This window comes from Macaca thibetana, chromosome 7 (genome assembly GCF_024542745.1).
Source record: "Macaca thibetana thibetana isolate TM-01 chromosome 7, ASM2454274v1, whole genome shotgun sequence".
Lineage (NCBI taxonomy): Eukaryota > Metazoa > Chordata > Mammalia > Primates > Cercopithecidae > Macaca > Macaca thibetana.
This window is the reverse complement of record NC_065584.1, coordinates 44774602-44792846: the sequence shown is the minus strand read 5'-3', so window position 1 is coordinate 44792846 and position 18245 is coordinate 44774602. Positions and strand designations below refer to the sequence as shown.

Here is an 18245-nt window from a genome sequence, read left to right as displayed (position 1 = left end):
TTGATGTTAACCAGAAACTGAGCAGATACAATATTATATACGTGAGCTCCTATGCAAGGAATAAACTTAATGTGATTTTTTCTATAATTATGATTACAGTTGGAAAGATTAAAGTTTCTATGCCAGTTTTTTAAAAAGAAGTAAGGAAAGGCAATGTTTGCCAAATGCAAAGAGGGAGACATTTTATTTTCAGTTTCCTAAGAGATTATTAAAAATAACATTTCATAAAAACTACTTCTAAGGTTATTTGAAATTCTTCATTTATATGACACCAGTTTCTAATTTAAACATAATTGGAGAGAATAAATTGGGAATAAATTACAAAGAAAAGGAGGTAAAAGCACATGCCACTGACTAGTAGTTTCTATAGCAGTCTCTTTGACTATTTTAGTCAGTAAGACTACAGTCAGAAGGTTTGCATTTTGCCAGCCACTCTCCTGATGACAAAATTATTCTTTCCATAATCTAGCAACATCTAGCCTAGGCACTACACAACAGAATAAATAAAAACCGAAAAATAACTTGAAAAAGTCAACTATTACAACTTTAATTCAACAACATTCAATCAACTAACCAAATGAGCTCTAGTTAGATTTCACTCAAACCATTTCACCAATTCTTGCATTTGGGTTCTAAAGCTCACCATGGTATGCGGTGTTGAAATTCCAATTATATTGATTCAAAATTAACAATGCTCAGCCAGGTGCATAGCTCACGCCTGTAATCCCAGCACTTTGGGAGGCCAAGGTGGGCAGATAACTTGAGCCCAAGAGTTTGAAACCAGCCTTGGCAACACAGCGACACCCTGACTCTACAAAAAATGGAAAAATTAGCCAGATATGGTGGTGCACTCCTGTAGTCCCAGGTACTCAGGGGGCTGAGGTAGGGGGATCACTTGAGCCTGGGAGACGGAAATTACAGAGATAATACCACTGCACTCTGGCCCAAGCAACAGAGTGAGACTTTGACTAAAAAACAACAACAACAACAAAAATGCTCTATAAAATTTCTTACTCATGCTACAAGTTAACCCATCTATATGTCAACTTTGGATAGCCATGCTATTTCTATTGCGACAATATGATTGAATAAAACAGATTCCAAGCAATGAAGCAAAAGAAAGGCCTCACAGTAGAATTTTGCTTTCCAGTTCAACGAGTGGAGGTAAAATAATAAGATCTCTTAGCAACAGCCTAATTTTCCAATGTAGTAATTCTTTTGAAAATTACCTTTTGTTGAATCATCCTCTATTGGCTGTTTGAACAACGTAATATCCTTGAAAGTACACAGGAACAAGACCACCTTTTCATGTTCATTTCTTATTGGTGCAATTTGCATATAAAACCAAACAGGGGTTCCTGTAACAGAGAGAAGTTGGGGAAAGGACATTAGAGTGTGGCATGGCCACAGCAATGTTTTGGTCTCCTGGCTTCTTTCTTCCTTCAGCTGCCAACAGCTAGGCCAGGAATCAACACCAAAACAATAGCATATTAATCACTACAAATAGTCAATAAACCTTTAATTTTGTATCAACTACCAATTATTCAAATTTAATACACACAGTATTCAAGCCAAAATATCCAAATTCTAAAGTAAAGCACAGGCTGTCATTTCACAGCGCAGGAACACAAAGGCCGTTTTGCTACTTAAGCAATCCCAGCATCACCTGTAGGTCTGGGTCCCTCTACCACTGCTACTCTCACCAACTTTCTTCTGAGAGTCTTACCAATTGTGATCACTCATACCTGCTTCTCTCGTCTTGTCACTTTGACAAGTGTTCCCAATTAACTGCAACAGCCATACCTGATCCTCTAATAAGCATTCCTCTTAGAGGAACATCTAAAATACTGTTTCTATCCCAAGGCTCTCTCATCAGTCAGATAGACTTATATGATAGCTCTATGGCTTTGACTGCATCCCCACATCAGAGAGAGAGGATGTCAGCAAAACTTGATGCCTGATGTACACAGAGCTCTACTTGAAACTGTTAAGGCAGCCTGAAGGAAAAAAAAGACATGTCCCCAGCCTTTGAGATCCCCAGGCATCCTTTCAAGCCACTGCTTCCTACCTCACTCACTCAAAGAGCATGAAGCTGGACTCTATCAACACATTCTTCAAAGGATGGCTACTGCAGACTCTGTCCTCTAGGGCAGAGGGTATCAAAGTATTCAAGGCTTACAATTTGGACAAATCAGGAACTGGCATATAACAAATATAAATATGTGAAGGCACAATAAATGCCTTCGAAGTGTGATTATCTGTTAGGTGATAAAACACTGAAGGAAGGTTCCATTACAATCAAAGAGACACATTTACATTACAATCAAAGAGACATTTTTCTCATCATATTTTCTTCAAGCCACAGTGTAGTAAAGCCCCTCCAAATATTCTATTTTAAGACATAAAGGTTTTTATAAGGTTTAGGATTTAGGGAGTGAAACATGCAGCTATTAATTGTCTGTAGGAAAGACCCTAGCCTTTTACTAGCTTCCATTGAGAACTGAATAAGAAGCACTTCTATTCCCATTGCCTAAAAAAATAAAAAATTAAAAAGTCACCTAATGTCACCACAAAGGGGAATTTTTCATTTAGACAAGATGAGATAACTACCAAGCTCAAGAAGTCAGAGAATTAGAGAAAGGAGATTTCTATGGGACTATTCAGCTGTGACAATCAGGTTTTTTGCAACCCCAGGGGGCCTATGGAAGGACATGGCCCTTTCCAAAATGATGGTAGAATAAGACACAGACCTCAAAAATAATCACATCATCTCCCCTAGAGGCTTGTTCATTTTTTTTTGTTTTTGTATTTTACACAGCATGTCCAGGAACTGTGAGTGATGTGCACAGTTTTACAAATCACCAGGCCCAGACGTTAGTGGATACATGGCCTATGGCTATTCCAACACAGTGAGCTTGAGGCAGAAGGGTCATAAACAAAGAGAAAAGGGCACTAAAAAAAGAAGTCATTTTCCAAGGTCTGTTAGAAATCCGAACAGAAAGAGATGATGTTAGATTTCATACCCTCCTGTGAAAACTGCAACTTTTCAAATTCTGGCAGAGTCTGGGCTCTCTTTAAAACTGCTTTAGATATGAAGGTAATTGTTTTTCAACTTTCCAAGCCACAGGGTCATACTACCCCAAGTAGGCTCAGTATCTGCCAAGTATCTGGTGATAGATCTTTCATATTCCGGATTTGGGGTTCAGAGGGCTGGGGAGTCTGGGAGGGTTAAGCAGAGGAACCTGCTGCCGCTGAATCTCAGTGCAGAGTTCCAGCATTGATGACTTGGAGGAGCCTCAGCTGTCAATTCTGCCTTTGAGTACACAGAAAGAGCTATTTAAAGCTCAGAGCTATCTTCTTTCTCCACAGTAGAAACAGCCCCCTGCTAATCAGAGCACAGGACCTACAGAACAGAGGCTGCAAACTAAAATTTCAATGGTGATGCATATTCAATCAGATGCCTCAATTCCCCCATTTTCAAAATGATGTTTAACCTAATTACTTAAAGGAAGTATTGGGAGAACTTGGCATGTAGCCATTCCCAAAACAGTTTTCTACAGATGTGAATTTTTCTACGTAACATTTTTTTAAAAATCACAAAAACATATTTTTCTCAGTTGATATTCAAAACCTTTCAGCTTTTTTAAAAGCTGCAATTATATAGCAAAACTCCATTATAATACATGGATAACACCTATCCTTCACTAAAGAGGAAAACAAAAACAAAACCCAATGTAGATAGCACACCGAAAGCAGGCATGAGTTTTAATTTACAATGCTATGGGGTATATATCCTATTGGCTATAAGCAGGAACTTATCTGCATAGAGAGTTATCTGGAAAGAACCAGATAGGCCTGAACAATGGTCAGATAATAATTTCAATCCATTAACATAAGGCAAAATATCTAAACTACCTTGGAAGGACTTCTGGAAAGGTAAAATTCAAGTAATTACTAACATGATTTAAAGTAAACAAACACAAATTCCACAAAGATATTTTGTTGTGATGGTTGTTATTACAGGGTCTTGCTCTGTCACCCAGGCTGGAATACAGTAGCACGATCATAGCTCACTGCAACCTCGAACTCCTGAGCCCAAGCGATCTACCTGCCTCAGCCTCCGGTGAGTAGCTGGGACTACAGGCATGTGCCTTCATGCCCAGCTTTTCTTTTTTCGAAGAGGCAGGGTCTTGCTATGTCACCTAGGCTTCACTAAGATATTTTTTGAGAAACTCAGAAACTATGGACTTGTCTTTGGGGCTTTAAAGTCAGGCAAATGTTTGTTTATTTTTGTTTAAATGTCAGAGAGTGAATGACCTTAGTTATAGGGAATATTCTTACATTATTTGCTAAATTTGGAGTACATATCTAAATTATTGAAGAGTTAACAAACCATATGAAAATGAAGGGTTTTTTGGTATACAGGTCTCCTACAAATTATCAATATGTATTTAGACCTGGCAAAAAAAGACCCAGAAAGCACCTACAGCCTGCCTTTTCTCTTGCAGAGGACAGAGCTGACCATTCAGAAGGGCTTGTTTTCTAGGTGACAAGCCAGCTGACATTTAGCTATGACTTCAAACTGAAATATCTCTTTGGCCTTGATGTAAAATGAAAGATAAGATAAGCCATTCCTTAAGTAAAATTACTAAACACAAATGTTTCCATTATCAAGTGCACTACTTTGAGGCAATGCCTAACACTGTTATTCCTTTATTAGTCTACTAATAAAAAGAGAAATCGAATTTTAATTCCAAATATTCCACAGATAAAAAATGTTTCAAGTAAATGGACAGGATAAATTATGCTCCACAAGATCCAACAGGCACTGAACATGGAACAGACATTGCCTGTTGAAGCGAGAATGTTTTCCAAACTTGGGAAGAATTTAGTAACCATCAATTTCCATCAAAGATAATAATGGACTTTGCTATTATTTGCTATTAACAATAAATAAATTGACTCATCTTATGAAGTGACTGTTCATTTCAAAAAAGAAAGAAAGAAAAATTTGTGGAAACAGCAAAAAGATAAAAGTAAGTAACCATGCAAATAAAGTGAATTTAGAAAGGGGACTGAGTTGTTGAGTACACTTGGTTTTTGTTGGGTTGGTTTTTTCCCTCCAAACTCTGATGGAAAGTCTACATCATGAGATATTATGTCATTATATAATACCTTACCACATACAAATCTCATGCCAGAGAAAGTTCCCAACAATCAATACACATTTACCAAATGTGAATGATCTGTTCTGAGAACAATGACTACTTTCTACTAGGCTTTCTCACAAAAGAGTCTCAGACTGGCAAAAGGCTGTATTGGTAGAGATTCCCCTCAAGTAGCTACCGCATATTCACATTGCCTGTGTTTGTGTTGAAAGGTAATTCCACATATCCAGTGTTAGCAATTACCATTTTCTTTAACCATAAGAAGAAATTAATACATGTATCTGTCAATTTTAGTTGTTGCCACATAATTATAGGATCTTTATTATAAGTATTAATTACAAAATATTGTGCTCCTGATACAAAAGTCATATTTAGGATGTATCTCATTTTTCTTCCATTCCTCAAAAGGTTGCTTTCCATAGGTAGAATTATTTATTAATTTTATTATCTAATTTCACCAGCAACTTCTGCCCCTGCCAAGAAAAGAAGCAATAGAAGTTTTGCATGCTTTCTACATTTTAGCTCCACTATGACTTACCAAACGTAATATTAATAAAGAGTTGGCACATCTTATTAATAATTGAGATACCTACTGTTTTTCTTGTACAGAAGAACTTCAAAGCAGTTTGACTCGTAGTTGTCAAAAGTTTGCCTTACTTTCTCAATGGTCTTCTTGTCAGTCAATTCCCCATACATAAAACTGGGGGGGGAAAAAAGAAACAATCGATTTCACTTTTGTGTTGCCTTTCAAACGCTACAAAAATCATATAGTTGTCTTTGATTAAATAGTCAAATGTGGCTACAAAACATAATGTTGCTCCTCCACAATGAACTAAAATATTTAAATCATGAGAGACAGTTCTTGCTTCACACAGTTCCTGTATGCACAGATTTCAGTCACTATGGTTTAGTTAAATTACACCAGTTCCACAACACAGTTCAAATTTCAGTTATCACAGTATGTTAACCGAGTAATTGCACAAAGTGCAAGCTTTGCTGCTTGATCTTCAGTCTACAAATCACTAGAAAATAACAGATGCACCTTCACAACCAGTCACTGATCACATCACTTCTTTCAAATTCTGTCAGTATTGGTAACAGCACAGCTGTTATTCAGTTCACACACAGACAGAAAAGCATGTAGTCATATTGCCTCCTTGTCTCTCAGTGATAAACCTATGTGACATTTTACAAAAATGGATAATCAAAAGCAGTAAGTAGCCAACAAAAATTAAAGTCCACCAAAGAAATGACAAATAATAATGTTGGAAGTGGAATTCAAACTGAACATAAATGAAGTTATAAGAAAAATAGGTGACCATGGAAATGTCGATACTGCTGCCATTTGGGAGACTCTAGCTATGCAGCCAAAAGGACTTAGTGAAGGTGAACTCATCAATATAAATGAGGAAAGTGGTTGTAACAAAAAGGATGAAGGTCTCCCAGAGGAGGTGACACCAGTTCAAAAACAAAGAAACAAACAAAAGCTCCTCATTAAAGGAGCTCTAGTACGTTGCTCACAATAGTAAAAGTGGAAGAATAAAATATTTGAAATTAATTCTAACTTAGAAAGGAGGGTGACAATTTTCGAGGAGATAGAAAAGATGCTGCCTTTATACAGAAAGTTACATTTTGAAAAGGCAAGTATTGTTCAAATGACTTGTGATAAGTTTTTTAAGAATAAATAAAACACTTTCCCCATTCTCAATGTTTCTAATGTTCAAAATCACAGTATACTACGTAAATATGAGTTTTACTATTATATTCAGCTCCCTTCATTGATAACCAACAATAAGAGAATTTTTAATGTTTTGACAAACATTTTTAAAGATGCTAAAACAATCATAATTTTTATTGAGTATTAAGATCGTTATTATGTGGTTTCAGCTTGCATATACCTTGTTATGTTTCCATACTATCATAATAAAGTGAGGATTGCATATTATACATATAGTGCATTGACATTCTCATCATTTCAGGGGATTTCCTTAAGACAGGTACAAGTGTGGCTAGCGGGAGGGAAGTAAAGCTGGCATCTTGAAAAAATCATACATTATTACAGTTGTTAGAGGAACATACAAAATACAGATTAAGGAATGAATGTCTATATTCCACAAAAACTTTCTAATGTTTGACATTCTCTATTTTTCTAAGAGAACCTTGGCAAAAGTCTGATTATCTAAATAACAGAACTCACTCAATAACTACATGCCTCTAAAACTCCATTCTCAATGCTTTCAAAATCATCAGTTGTACATCTGGTTTTAGATCCACAGTCCTGCTGATCGGTATGACTGTCCAGACCATTTCTTCCACCAGGAAAGAAAATGTGGCATTACTGAATACCTTAACTAAGATTTTGAAAGATCAAATGTTCATCTTTGTTATTGCTTTTCTTTCAGTTTTCAAAGAGTTCACATATTGACCAGAGGCAGATCCAAAGTGTGGTGGAGGCTGAAGCCTATAAAATCTGTGGAGCCCTCCTTAAGAAAAAGAATACAAAATTATAAAACAAGATTAAGAACAGAGCCTCGAAAGACATGCACTCAAATGAGGGCCCCTGAAGGTTCAGATTCATTATCTTCACAGAAAATCTGCACCTGAAATTATCAATTAATAAAACTTACAACCTAAAAGGCATAGTTTATCAGCAAGATTCAGTAATGACACACAGGACCCAATAGTAGCACCACATTACAACTGGAAATTACCGGTAACTCAAGCCCGCCTTCTATAACACCAACCTAAGCAACTAGAATTCTAGAAACTAAGAAATGAAAGTAGATAAGGCAGATTGTCCAAGCACTGAGAAATCTGAATCCTTCATTTTTAATATATTAATTTAAAAAGAAAAATTTTATTTGTCATTAAAATAACAAAATAAGTAAAAAGATCTCAGAATAAAATGACAGACTCTTAATTCCATATCTTATATCTAGACTCATACAGGAAACCTCAAAGCATACCTGCAAGCTGGCATTGAAAAGCCACTGTTCCTGTCAGAGCTGAAATTTCAGCTCTTGTGAGTTTTACAAAAATCTCTTGAAGGCATTACAATTAAATTAAAATTATTCAGCTAAAGAACATAAAGCAACTCCTCTCCCAAAAAAAAATTAGATTAATACTGTACATAATATTTTTATAGACAAGTGAACTTTTTTAATCAGTTTTTTACTAACTGTTATTTTCAATTAAAGAATCTTAATAAAGCAGAAACATTTTAAAATTCAAGATAAGGGCAATTAAACTAAGTAAATGTTTGTAGTCTTAAAGAAAAACCATTTCACACTGCTACTAAATGACAGGTGTCTATGGTTCAATAAACTGAAACATAATATTCACAATGGGCCAACAGAAACAATAAGAAAGAATTTATAATACAACAAGCAAGTAGGATAAAAATTATCAAAAATTAACTCTAATAAGATTTAAAAGTAAGTTACAACTCAAATTTTAACAAAGAAGCTCTTTGAGGGATTGGTTTAATAACACCAACTAAGAAAAAATGCAGCACAGGTCTGATGCAACTAAAATTCTGAAGAGAAGAAAAAAACAAACAAGTAATTTTTAAATAAGCTATTAAAAATTCACAATACACCTCCATTAGTTAAGTCCTTCCAATGCTAACATCACTTATCCTAGGAAAATAAAGGCACTTAAGAAAAATAATCCTATATTATTAAAATCCGAATACTGTTTTTAAAAAATAATCTTTCATTTCTTACATTGTTCCACTCAGATTTTTCATTTATTATACTGCATATTTCCAGTGACAGAACATGTATTTGAAGGGGTGAAATGTAGCAGTTAAATAATAAGAGGTATTTGAAAACAGAGTATAAAGAATGTCGGAAATGTACTAACTATCTATCCTCCCAACGCAAGTGTTCTGGAGGTTAATTCAATCTCTGAAAGTATTTTCATCCAAAGTTGTCCAAGCCATACTGATAAATCCATGACTCCCCGTTCTCTATGGGTACGGCACATTTGTTGATTTGCTTGACTCTGTCACATGTGAATGCTGAAATATTTTATCACAGTTCCTGAAGCCTGACTCAGGAGGAGTGAAGCTCAATGCAGTCTTTGAATGGTTAATGGAATTTGAGGGGTCACAAATTATAGAAATAGTAATCAACAGGCTTTAGAAACCATAAATAATAATTTTACATAGTTTTCGTATCTTCTACTAAATATCCTCAAGGAATATGTAATGGAAATATTTTTAAAATTACAAAACTTCCACTTGCTCTCTTACATAGGATGCCAAGCTCCTCCTTGGTAATTATAAATGAACTACTGCACTGTTCCTTTATTGAAAGGCAAACAAAATTGGATTCACAGAAGCAATCTATATCTCTGTTATAATATTGGGCAGTCATGGTATAACAGAGGACTTTTGCATTTGGAGGACCACTTACAAACTGGATAATTCATGGGCAAGTCTTGTATCCTCTCTGACCCATAGTTTCTTCATCAGTAAAATGATGACAATAATAATATAACTCAAAGGGTGACAAAATTATAACGTGTTACACAATGGCTGAAATATGACTGGAATGTACGGATGGGATTAGAAGGCCCCTTCCCAATCCCAGCCTCACTCCCTAGCTTCTCCAGGATTCTCCAGGAACCATGCTTTCCAAAAGGCAGGGTCACTGTGTCTTAAAGGGAGATGTGCATGGTTCTGTGAATCTTCTTTCTTCACAAGCCCATGAGGTTGAAGCAAACACTCACTCAGAACCTGCTCCTGTATAATCTGGCCACTTTTCTTGTCATACAACTGACTGGTTTCATCTTGGGAATAAGGAAGTAAGTTTTCTTCAGGCCTGTTCTAGGCCATACCCGCTCGCCTAGGCATCTGGCAGTTATCTTTCATGTGTATCTGACCTAGAAAACTTTGAAGAACAGGTGGTTTGGGCTTGTAGCAGGATTTATGTATTCTTGGATCCCTTGCTCTGCTATCAAAATCTCACAAACAAGCCTCATTATAGTACCTAGCAGTAACAATGGCTATAATGATTGAAAGACTTCCAAAGGAGAAAAGAACCTTACAACTCTGAAGAAAACATAACCTAATCACGAGTTCCACCAATTTCTCTTGCTCTGCTAAATGTACAACAGTGTGTCTAGACTAAAATGCAACAAACATTCAGTCACCATAGTACAGGGTAATATTATCTGCAGGCTGTAGTTCACAGATTAGCAAATGCTTCATCAAAAAAAAGCAACACAGATAGACAACGCAGTGGGTAAATGTGGTCTCCAGCTCAGAACTGGCCACAACCATAGAATCAGAAAAGTTAATGGGAGGTGGACTGAGATCTGCAGTCAAAGAGAAAGCCTGAGAGAAGGGAAGTTAAGCAGGAAAAATTAAAAACAAATAAGAATACAGTTTTCAGCCAGGCGCAGTGGCTCACACCTGTAATCCCAGCACTTTGGGAGGCCGAGGCAGGCGGATCACCTGAGGTCAGGAGTTCGAGACCAGCCTGGCCAGGTGAAACCCCATCTCCATTAAAATACAAAATTAGCCAGGCATGGTGGTGGGCACCTGTAACCCCATCGACTTGGGAGGCTGAGGCAAGAGAATCACTTGAACGCAGGAGGTGGAGGTTGCAGTGAGCCAAGATCGCACCATTGTACTCTAGCCTGGGTAAAAAGAGAGAAACTCTGTCTCAAAAAAAAAAAAAAAATACGGTTTTCAAAATCTGAAAGAAGTAATTTTGGAATAAATCAAAGACATCCTTTTATACAGAGGATCATAACCAAAAGGTTTCACAACCCATTGATTTATATGGTGTTCAAAGGATTTCACTGGAAAAAATAAATGGTTGATCCATGACATGTAATTAAGGAAAAACAGGGATAGCATAGTATATCTCTAACCTTTGGAGACTGATATCACCAAGGCACCTCTGCCCTTCAACACTTTTCATCAGTTTCACCGTGAGAAGCCAAATGGAGCCAGACTGACTGGCATCCATCATCTGTCACGTGCTCTTGGTAGCTGCTGAGATAATCCTGTGTTCATAAAACTGCTGTGAGATCTATCCAATAAAGTGTTTCTAATATCTCTGACTCATTGTCTAACTTGATGGGGTTGGATAAGAGATTGTAAATGGCCTTTCAAAAAAATGCATTTGAGAGCATCTATCTACCCCTCAATCCTGCCTACCTAAACTACCTGATTGTTCTTCTCACCCCTCTATCCAAAGCAAAAACAAAAAACGACAGCAGAATAGGCTCTTAAAAGTTCCAGGTTAATTAGAAGTAGAATGCTAAAGTGGTTCCTACCTAATCTATGACAGCATATCCCAAATGTCAGAGCTTCTACAGGTCATGAGATCAGATCACATGCTTTTAAATGTCATTCTCCCAAAGTCTATAACCTCTTTTAAACATGCAATACTTTTCATGTCCTCCAGTAAACAGGAAAACAGTCCAAAGGTGTGGAAAATGCAATGTCCACAGTAAAATGGACAATGTTTGAAATTCCCAGGGATCCGAAAGTGTTATAGTGTCATAATTTTAGCTAAAACAAAAATGAGACAATACCTAACACACATCAGATATTTTCAAATAGGAATTTCAGTACTATTATGACATAGCAAAGATGTAGGAAAACTAGAATCCTCACTAATGGCTGCTGAGAATGGAAACAGAAGGTTACTCTGGGCAACAGTCTCATAGCAGTTAATTTACAAACTCTGCATATATTCTATTATCCAGCAATCCCATTTCTGGGGATAGAGACAGAAAACTTCTCACACAGGGCCACAAGAAGATGTGTAGGAGGATGCTTATTTCCAAATTGTTTGAGGTAGCAAAGTGTCAAAGTTAGATTCCAGGACTAATAGAATGTATAAATAGAACGAAGGCTGTGAAGACACTAGAACATTAGACAACAATCAGACATGATGAATAGATCATCATATGATGACACAAAGAAGTCTAAAAACATAATGGTGAATGAAAAGAGCAAGAAACCATAAATACTACAGTGTGGTAGGAATTAAATAGATCTTAAAAACCAACATATGCAAAGCAATATCATTTCCAGAATATATATATTTAATAAACAAGCAGAAGACAGATTAGAAAGGTATACAATAAACACACTCTAGAATGAATAATCTTAAAAGGAAGAAGGGGGATGGGATGAAAGGGAAAAGAAATAAAAGGAAAAAAATGAAATAAAATAAAGAGAGACCTTGCTTAAGAGAGCAAAATGATAATATTGTGACAAACTGAGGACTATGTTTAATTTGATTCTGTGTGTCTGGTCTAGCATGGGAGGGGTTGAGAAGGACAAAGAAGAAAAAAGATAAAACAGAAGAAAGAAATATTAGCCTCTTGATATTATAAAAACACAAATTAATGTGTTTTCTATTTTACCATAAAACAATTCACTTTTGAACATTTAAAACTATGGCATGTAATAATTTACCTAGTTGTCACTTTAATCCTATAGACTTTAATTCATCTAATGCAAGTTGTATATAAAAATGATTCTTTTTTCTGAGATATATAGTGTCAAAGGTTGTATTTTCCCATATAAAATGAAGCTCACCGCTTTGTAGCTTCTTATTCTCTTACGTCTGTCTAAAAACTTATTATGATAAGCAAAATTTTTTAAATTATTTACAAGGATATTCTCAGTGTCAAATACTTATCTCCATATTCACTTATAAGTCAGTAATTCTACATACTATAATAACTTTTAGCCATCAACCCTGTGTTTCTAAATGTGCATATAATTTTCTTCTTTTCTCTCTCTGTTATTTTGTGTCTCACATTTAAAGGCTTTTCTGGATTTATTCAAGAAATGGGAAAAAAGCTATATGTAAAAGAATGTGAGTCATGATGCAAACACTGTTTTATAAACTGCTTGGGGGGTGGTTTTGGGTTTGTTGTTTTGTTTTAGGCTTTTTTCTACTTGATAATATGTTGTTAGTTTTTTCCAGTGTCACTGTCCTTCCAGTATATACAACATATGATGTAGATAAACTTCACTACTGCATATTTTGATTACTTCCAGGTCTTCAGTCTTCTAAATAATGCTACAGCAAACATAAAATGGATATAGTTTAATTTTAAAAGAGAATAAGGAAGTTTAAAAGAAGAGCACATTAAAATAAATCATGCTTCCAAGAAAAACTGATACAGGTCAGATATTTGTTCATATATCAGATGCTAGTCTTCATTGTTCTGTGAGGGCATTAAACTGGTTACAATTTTTAGGTTAACAAAACATACCTGGCATTTTATGCAAGTAAGTAATAATTGTTTACATTAAGAACACGATCATTTGAAAACACTGTCTCTGATAAGTAAAGACAATTTGGGGAAAGACTCAAATACTTTTTTATGCAGTTAAAAATCATGGTATAATCCAAAACTCTCCCACCTCATGTCATAACACAGGATGAAATACAAGAAATAACAGTATGCTATTCAGAGCATGTGAGACCTAGGTAAGGGTTTATTGCAAAACAAGCCATCTAATTCAATAAATACAAGACACTGTCTTGTGTCCTGTTGTACATAGAAAAGTGAGCAAGATGGAGTCCCTACTCTTAAGGCACTTACAATCTGGTACTTGTGGTACTTGTATTAGGAGAAGAAAGGCAGTTCTTTCATAGGAGCAAAGAGCTAATATAACATACCAGCAGTTATTTTCTTCATGAATCCTTTGTAGGAAAAATTGTACTTGGCAAAGAAAATAGGCCAGGGATAGGGCAGATACATGGGACACAAGAAGGGATGAGAGCAGGACTTAAAATAGATCCAGATATGAAGAGCAGTACTTCTCAAAAATGGCAACAAAAGCAATAAAGCAATAAGAATAAAAACCCAAGGGATAAGGCGAGTTAGTTTAAGGGCAAATGATGATGCCAACAGAAATATACACAAGAAACTATGAGGAATCAGAGGAGGGAAAAACCTGTCTTGTTTCGGGAATCATAAATACTTTCAGGTAGAAGATGAGATCTGAGACAAACCTGGCATGAAGACGGGATGTCAGCAGTTCAAAAATAAGAAATGGGAGTGTGAGTATATCTGCGTTTCCTGGAACTCTCTAGGGACCTGTTCCACAGGATAAGGTCTACCATGAAACTCAGCTTTTTCTAACTTAAACTGCCTTCTGGGGGATAGGAGAGGAGCAATGCTTAACTCGGACCAATGATATCAGTGCTAGCAAAGGGATCCTCTCAACCAGAAGCCACAGATTTTCATCACTCCCATTTACCAATTTCCACACCTGGGAATGAAGACTGAATATGAGAATGCCTTTAGTAGAGGCAAAAATGAGGGTGGCTAGAGGAGCATAGATTAAGGAAGAGAATGTTTGAGCAGATTATTTCTCAAGCCTGGATAAGCACCAGAATCATCTATAAGCTGTTGGTTAAAAATACTGACTCCCTGCTTGACCCACCCACTTCAGAATCACCTACTGATTCTAATTCAGTAGGTTTAAGCGGGGTAGGAATCTGTTTCGCAAAACCTATTTAAGTGATTGCTATGTGCAGTCAGGTTTAAATTCAATGGTGTAATATAAAATATCTATCTTTCATGATGATGAAGGATATCTAGAGAGGGAAAGAGAGAGTCATCAACCAATCCCTTCTGTATACCAAGGATGATTCTCTCTCCCTTTCTCTCTCTGAGTGTATGTATATATACAGATATACATGCTGCTCTGATTACTCAGCACCTAGACTATTCTTGGCTCATGGTAGATGGTAGGTGATCAAAAAATATTTATTGAATGAATTGATTAATTCACAGATAAATATACAGTTATATATAGAGAGGGAGAAAGTCATACACAGGGGATTGGTTCCAGGATCACTGCGTATATCAAAATCCGTGCACACTTAAGTCCTGCAGTTAGCCCTGCGGAACCCACATATATAAAAAGTCAGCCCTCTGTACACAAGGGTTTCACATCCCCTTGAATATTGTATTTTTGATCTGTATTTCTCTAATACTACATTTCTGATCACATTTGGTTGAAAAAATTAACCTATAAGTGACCCACACTGTTCAAACTAGTGTTGTTCCAGGGTCAACTGTATATGTATATAACTATTATACATATATATACATACATATATACACACACATATATATATATCATGCTTCTCAGCATAAATGAGTAGAAAAAATAAATCACTATTTCTCTAGGCAAGTCCCTTAACATGGCTCTACCTCAGTTTTCTCATCTGAAAAACAGAGGATTTGGCCTAGAAAAAAAAAATCAGATCCCTTGTAGTTCTAAAATAACTTGGTTCAGTGCTTAGTTAAATGAGAGCTTTAAAGAAAAATTAACTCATGGAAAAAACATCCCATCTGGCCTTACTGAAATATTGTGAAAAGTTTTGGGTTCTAAATTAGTTCCTTTTATATAGTTTCCTTTTCTTTTTTCTGATCCCCTTTTTTCTTAATATTCTCTTTAAGCTCACAGAAATGGCATATTTTTTAAAAGAACCATTATAATAATATAAATGTCAGATTCTGCTGTACATGAGTCAAACAATGTACCATTACCAAGTACATGTGGCTTACACAGGATGTAAGAGCTTTATTTTATGTTCTTTACATTCTCATGGACCATGCTTAACTTGGCCAGGTGGTGTTTACTCTGTTTTGTTCAAGACAATTTAGTTGCTCCAGAGATGCTGTAGATCACATGCCACAAGTTGTTCCCTGATACAAGACATTCCTGTGATAATTCAGCATCTAGACTATTCCGGGCTCATGGTAGGTGATCAAAAAATATTTATTGAATGAATTGATTAACTCACGGATATATAAAACTCTTCCTTTTGGCAAAAGTTCTCACCAACGGCTCTTAAGCTGTATGTTTCCAGTGATGATTTAGTCTCCCTAATATTCTAATATAATTTTTAACTCTATAGTTTGTATACGGGAGTCCAAGTAAGCTTAAGCCTTTTAATTACATTCAGATTTGTGTTAAATTTCAGAAAAGATTACTTAGCTATTCTGTTACCTGCAGGTGCTGCTTTTCTGCATGACGTCAGCTCGATGATATCCAGAGAGTTTACAAAAACCGTCATTACTATAAACTACAGGCCAATCCACAATCTGGGCATTTCCCAGTAAGAAACTTGATTCTGAAGAAGAAAGGAGAAAAAAGGAGGTTATTTAGCTTCATTCAACAATTCACTTATTTCAAGTAATCAAAAAGGCAAACTCATAAAGATAGACACATAAAACTATGGTTTGTAATTGTACAAATAATATAATCTGTTCTTGAAATTGACATAACCAGCTTTGCATGATCATCATATAAGACCTGCAATAAATACTGAATTTATATACAAACTAAAAATTCCATTTGAAAGAAACCAGTTTATAATATTTCTTTGCATTAAAGTATATACCCTAAGCTATGAAATAAAAGTATAGTTAGTATTAAATAATGTTAATGACTATAAATTATACCTAAAAATTGGTTAATTTATTAAGATTAGGGCTACAGTCACTTCCCTACAAATTGAGAATACTGAAGTTGATAATAAAAGAAAATTGGATGACCCCTTCAAAAATTATATTAATATATTGCTGACATGATGGAACAAATTTTTTGTCCATTAGACTGATCTTGAAAAGTCTAATTTAAAATAGAATTTAAAAGTCTTCCTTTAAATTAAAATCATTCAAAGATATTTTCAACCACATAATACAGATAATTTAGAAACTACCAGTATTCTAAATAACAGAGATATCTTTGTTCTATTTTACACAGAAAAGTAGGTTTGCTTTTGTATAAATTAATATAAAATGACTGAAAATCCAATCATATTAGGAAGAAACTCTAGCAGTTTTGTAAACCACATGTTATATGTCAACATTAAAAGGAATTAAAGTTAAAATAATATTAAAATATATAAATGAACACTTATTTTTAATATAAATAATTTAAAAGTAAAAACGTTTAAAGCAATACTATGCTTCAAAATTTTACCTAAGAAAATTTCTTTTGAACTCATACTCAGGGTAGTATACTAAAAATATAACAACTTTTTAGTAGAAGACTTTAAACCCTCATTCATACTTGGTCTTCATAAAAATAATAATGCAATTCAACATTTACTAAGTAGCTGCTGTATAAAAGTCACTGCTCTGGGTCAAACAGTGGGATAAAATAAAGATTAGTAAAACGTACCCTTTGCTCTCAATAAAAGTATTTGTTGAAAACAAATACATAACAACAAAATACAACTGTCAGAATAGATACTAAATAAAGAAGCATGGGACAAAACATGAAAAACAAAATCTGTTTGAAGCCACTAGGAAACAACCGAAAGTAGGCAGAAACTGGAGAAAATAAACCCTTGAAAAAGAGAGGCTATATTAGCTGAGATAGTCATTTAACTGTCTACTCCCCTGAGAGCACTTGCCAGTTTGGAAAGTTCATAGTGTGAAAGAGCTCAAGCAGAAGTGTCTTACAAGTATAAGGAGTCAACGGTCACAATTTGGGGCTGGCAGAGAACTTGGAGTTGGGGAAATCTTTTAATTGATGGAGTGATAAACCTCTGCATAATATACCTCAAATCCTTCTTGTGGCCTAAACTGGGTAGGCATAGGGTGAGACAATAAGGAATCCAGCAGACAGCAATGGTAAAGGGCTAAAGAGATGGATAGAAATTTCACCAGCTCACCAAAGCTAGCAGATGAATTTCAGAGTTCAAGTCCCATCAAGCTAGAGAAGCTTGAAAAACACCTCAAGCCTTCCATCTTAACACAGGAGGCCATGCATTAGGAGTAAGAAACAAGTCATAGGATGAATGGATGTGCCCTGGGACTGAAATAAAAAATGTAAAAAGTAGACCAAAACACAAAAAATAATCTTAAAATCAAGTCTCTTCATGATCAAGGTGATCCATCAGTAATTTAACTGCCTGATTAAAAAAAAAAGTAACTCTTCTCAGAGGAAAATAATGAAATCTCAAATCTCTACAATGAATTGATATAATGTCCCAAAAACAATAAAAAATTATTAGACAGGCAAGAAATGGAAAACCCTACAATTACTATGGAAAAAAGTAGGCA

General features: G+C 35.4%; 1 protein-coding gene across 1 annotated transcript in view; it reads right to left on the bottom strand.

Annotated features, from left to right (window-relative positions):
- The window catches only part of KCNH5 (potassium voltage-gated channel subfamily H member 5), a 344305-nt gene that overhangs the window by 298893 nt on the left and 27167 nt on the right, over nt 1-18245 (bottom strand). The window contains exons 2-4 of the mRNA XM_050795870.1: nt 16180-16303; nt 5762-5868; nt 1230-1358 (exon numbers count right to left, since the gene is read on the bottom strand). Coding sequence (XP_050651827.1) covers nt 1230-1358; nt 5762-5868; nt 16180-16303 — 360 coding nt within the window. The remainder of the gene's footprint in view (nt 1-1229; nt 1359-5761; nt 5869-16179; nt 16304-18245) is intronic.